The sequence below is a fragment of the Morone saxatilis genome, unplaced genomic scaffold, assembly GCF_004916995.1.
Source record: "Morone saxatilis isolate NCDOM2014 unplaced genomic scaffold, NCSU_SB_2.0 Contig19, whole genome shotgun sequence".
Lineage (NCBI taxonomy): Eukaryota > Metazoa > Chordata > Actinopteri > Moronidae > Morone > Morone saxatilis.
In genome coordinates this window covers 3513195-3517271 of record NW_023339751.1, presented here as the reverse complement: position 1 = coordinate 3517271, position 4077 = coordinate 3513195, and the positions used below count along the sequence as shown (strand labels likewise).

At 37.8% G+C, this 4077-nt stretch overlaps 1 protein-coding gene across 1 annotated transcript; it reads left to right on the top strand.

The window, feature by feature from the left end:
- Positions 1-820: 820 nt before the first annotated feature.
- Positions 821-3967, top strand: dnajc12 (DnaJ (Hsp40) homolog, subfamily C, member 12). Its single transcript, XM_035663204.1, has 5 exons — positions 821-1159; positions 1791-1869; positions 2146-2285; positions 2373-2517; positions 3293-3967. Exons 1-5 carry the CDS (start codon positions 1082-1084, stop codon positions 3373-3375), a joined length of 525 nt encoding a protein of 174 aa, XP_035519097.1. The 5' UTR covers positions 821-1081; the 3' UTR covers positions 3376-3967.
- Positions 3968-4077: the final 110 nt, after the last annotated feature.

The following is a 4077-nucleotide window of genomic DNA, read 5'->3' as shown; positions in this document are numbered from 1 at the left end:
ATATATATATATAAATATACATTTCAGCAGTGAAACTAAATACCTTACAGGACAGTAACTATTTGAGTCACAGTGAGGCACAATATTGATTTCATGGCGGATACAGATAAGACAACCTATATAAGTTAATAACCCAAAGTTTATGTACAGCTGAGGGTAATAAAATACGGATGGTTTAATATTAAACCTAAACAAATCTAACTGACATCACTATAGGTAAAGGTCCATTCGGAGAAATAGAATATAATATACATACCTATAATGTTTTCATCAGTGTATAATCATCTACAGAGGGAGCGGGTCCCCTACAGTAGCTCAGAAGGGACAAACCAAACACTGTAGATGAGGACCTTTTAACAGTTTCTCCTACACACCCCACAGTCCATTCACATTCCCAGGACATCAAATACAGACGCGAGCAGTGTTCAGTTGGTTGCAAACTGCATCTTCACCACCAGATGCCACTAAATCCTACGCACTGATCCTTTAACGACAAAAACTGTTCTTCTTTTTTAAAACACAGAACAGCTTTACAAACATACTTTAGCTTTTAGAGAAGAATTTATAGAATTTGCCAAAAAAATAAATTCTTATTATAATTATAGACTATTTTTTAATCATCCGAATTCATAATATAAATTTACGTCCCTGATAATTATTGTGTAATTTTAATTTAAACACATCATATATAGCCCAGAAACCTTTTTATCACAGAGAAATTCATTATGTTTTCCTACTTTATTTATTTATTTCAAGCTCCGGACGTGAATGCTCGAAATTTCGAGCTGAGTGGGAGCTTCAGTCGGACACTTGAACGCAGCACACGTCACACAGGCGAGAAGCAGACAGCTGAATTTTCTCCCACAACTCAGGAGAGATCCTTCTCAACCTTTTTAAACCATTTGACAGCTTCTCCATCAATTCAAAAAAAGCTACCGGACAAAAACCGACAGCCAGATAAACTTTTGAGGGCAGTGTGAGCAGCGCGGGGTTTGCCCCCCATCAGTGACTCTTCCCCCGAACTGCTGTGGTTCAGGATCCGCTCCGGTACAAGAAACCAAACACATATAACTCATTTTATATGGAGGCTGTTCTGAACTGCAAACCAGAGGACTTGGAGGATTACTACGGGTTGTTAGGATGCGATGAACTGTCCTCGGTGAGTTGAGGACCAGCCTATGTGCTGGGTGATTTTTATTGATCGATTAGATCTACAAACACATTGCTATCGATCTGAACAGCTCAGAAGTGGGGAGATATGACACGTGTGTGTGTGTGTACGTGTGTGTGTGTGCCAGCGATCAGCAGCCTGTAAGCTGTTCAACCAAATAACAAAAGATTGATGTGTAGATGCTGCAGAGGTTAGTCTGAACCAGCAGAGACCTGTTGATGTCAGAGAGTCTAGTCGTGCGTCATCCAGTGTCTGTGCAGTATTTGTGCTTTTAATGAATGATGTTTAACTTCATGTGACTCAGTATAATGATTTATATTCTTATCATTAACTGTAGAGAGCCTGGCAACAGTATAAGTGATGGGAGCATCAATAAATTACAAAATTACCAATATTAGGGCAGTAAATTAATTCATTTAAAGGCCTAAATATAAAGTAATCAATATGATATTCATAATAAAATCACTGTGTACATACTGTATGGAATTATGATTTTTGTTTTGTGGCCTCTTAGTCACACTGAATAACGTCCCTTCACAATAAAATAAGTGACCGATTCCTGAATTTTCAAATATTTATGTTGGCAAACGTTATATTTATTCAGTCTTTCACCTTGCAGACCGAACAGATTCACAACGAATACAAGATCCGAGCCTTGGCCTGTCACCCAGACAAACACCTGGACGACCCAGGAGCAGGTAGATATGTGGATTGTTGCTCATTTGCATATTTTAAAAGTCATTTTCAGCTTTTTATTACCTTCTCTTGTGATTTTTTTTTTTTTTTTGCCTTTGAACTCAGTTTTCTTACTTGTCCCACAAACAGTTAATGCCTCTTTCTGATGACTTCAAAGCATAATTATGTTAATGGAGAGCTGCTCACAAGTGCATGCAAAGAAGAGGGTATTTATTCCTCCTAATTCGGTGAGCATAATGCTGCGTCTTAGACCCTGATCTCGTCTGTCTTTCTGTCAGTGACAGATTTCCAAAAGCTGCAGGAGGCCAAAGAGGTTTTGTGCAATGAAACCAAAAGAAAAAACTACGACCTTTGGAGAAGAAGCGGAGTTAGGATTCCTTTTCATGACTGGCAAGCACTGAATGACTCTGTAAAAACTGTATGTGACGTCTTTACCACATTGATTATCCAAACCCTGTGTGATCTGTGTGATCTGTGTAACTTAAGGAAGGTTGTGTGTTTGCAGTCAATGCACTGGGCCGTGAGAAATAAGAAGGAGCCGATGTTGGAGGCCTTGAGAGCAGAAATCCCAGTCGCTTCCCCAGCAGAGGACGTTCGTGCTGAACAAGAAGCACCAAAGATCCCGTCAGACGAAGCCATGCCATCCTCGAGTAAGCTACGAGGTTGTTATAGAATAGGTGTGGGAAAGATTAGATTAGACTAGACTAGAAAACACTGAACTAAAATAAAATAAAAATAGAAAGGAAATGTCTTTTAGTTTTAGTAAAATTTGTCAACACAACAACCCTGAGGAGGGTTTGGAGCTTGTTTATGTGTTTATTGAGACTGGGATGTGTTTATATTGTACATATCCTGAACTTCTTAAATCTTACCCTTCACAAATACCTCCCATATCATATAAAAACTAAAACTAAACATCTTTAAACAATAGAAACTAAACCAAAACGAGCAAAAACGAATAGGAAACTACTAAACTACAGTAACTCTGGTGAGCTACATTTCAAAAAATGTCTCAAAGTGATGGGAAGTATAGAGATAGTTTCTGTTAATGTGTGATACTGCAAAACACAAGATCTAAATAAGGAGGGAAAAGCATTAAAGTGGCCAATAAAGGTATTGAAATGTGCTTTTTTGTGTCCTTTGAGGTCACACCAGAAAGGCACATGATCAGAGGAGCACTGTGGTTGACTACTATAGTGCTGTGACATTAATGCCATTATATAATATTAAAATATACATACTTTTTTGGAAGACAGTCACTTTAAATGCCCTGAAGTTTGAGAATTTGACAAGAAGTCAGCTTCTCTGTTCAGTCCTCAATCACATACTGTCTACACTCAAGTAGGTGCACTGATAATTAGTATAAAAGTCACGTTGGGAACAACGTTGTTCAATGTTGTAAATAATTGTTTTTATCTTGTTCAGGTGATTTCTGCCATCGACGTTTCCGTTGGGCTGCTGACTCCCCGTCCAGTCTGCTGCGGAGGTTCAGAAACTATGAAATATAATAAACAAATCAACAGTTTTAATTGTTGTTTAAATGTTTGTGTGTTGTTCAAACTCTGGTGTGAGTTCTTGTGAATGTTGTCTGGCTGTAACGCCACTAAAACTTCCTTCCAGCTCTAAATGTGGCCATTGCGAGTATGAAATACTTTGTAAACCAAAAATCAGAGAGCTGCTTATTAAAGTATATGAATAATTTATTTTCTTATTAGTCTTTGTCTGTCGTTCACCAGCACACAGTGGATCCTGCCCGATACTGGAGGACCTTTAATGCTGTAATGTGTCTTTCCGTGATGTTTGAAACATAAAACTGAAAAATGTACAAGTACATTATTTTGTTTATGTGTATTTTTTTTAAAACATCCTGTATATCATGTTTGATGTTGTAAAGTTATTTTAATGTATCAAATGTCAGATGAAGTCCTTAAATCATGTCAAACCTTTTCTATAACTGTAAAATGTAGTTTGCCAAAGTTGTTTGCAGGTTTCAGGAGGAGGAAGGAAGTTCAGTTCCTGCAATGTGTTCACAAAGTGTTCAAACAACAATGGAAGAACGAACTGTCCCAGTAAAAATGGCTGCCACACTGAGTGTCTTAACTTCCTGTAGTAAAAAACTACATTTTCTCAGTGACACAGAGGTTGGTTCACCTCAATATCCCAGAGCTGCAACATAATTATAGCTTTTATCATAAGATCAGCATTTGGAG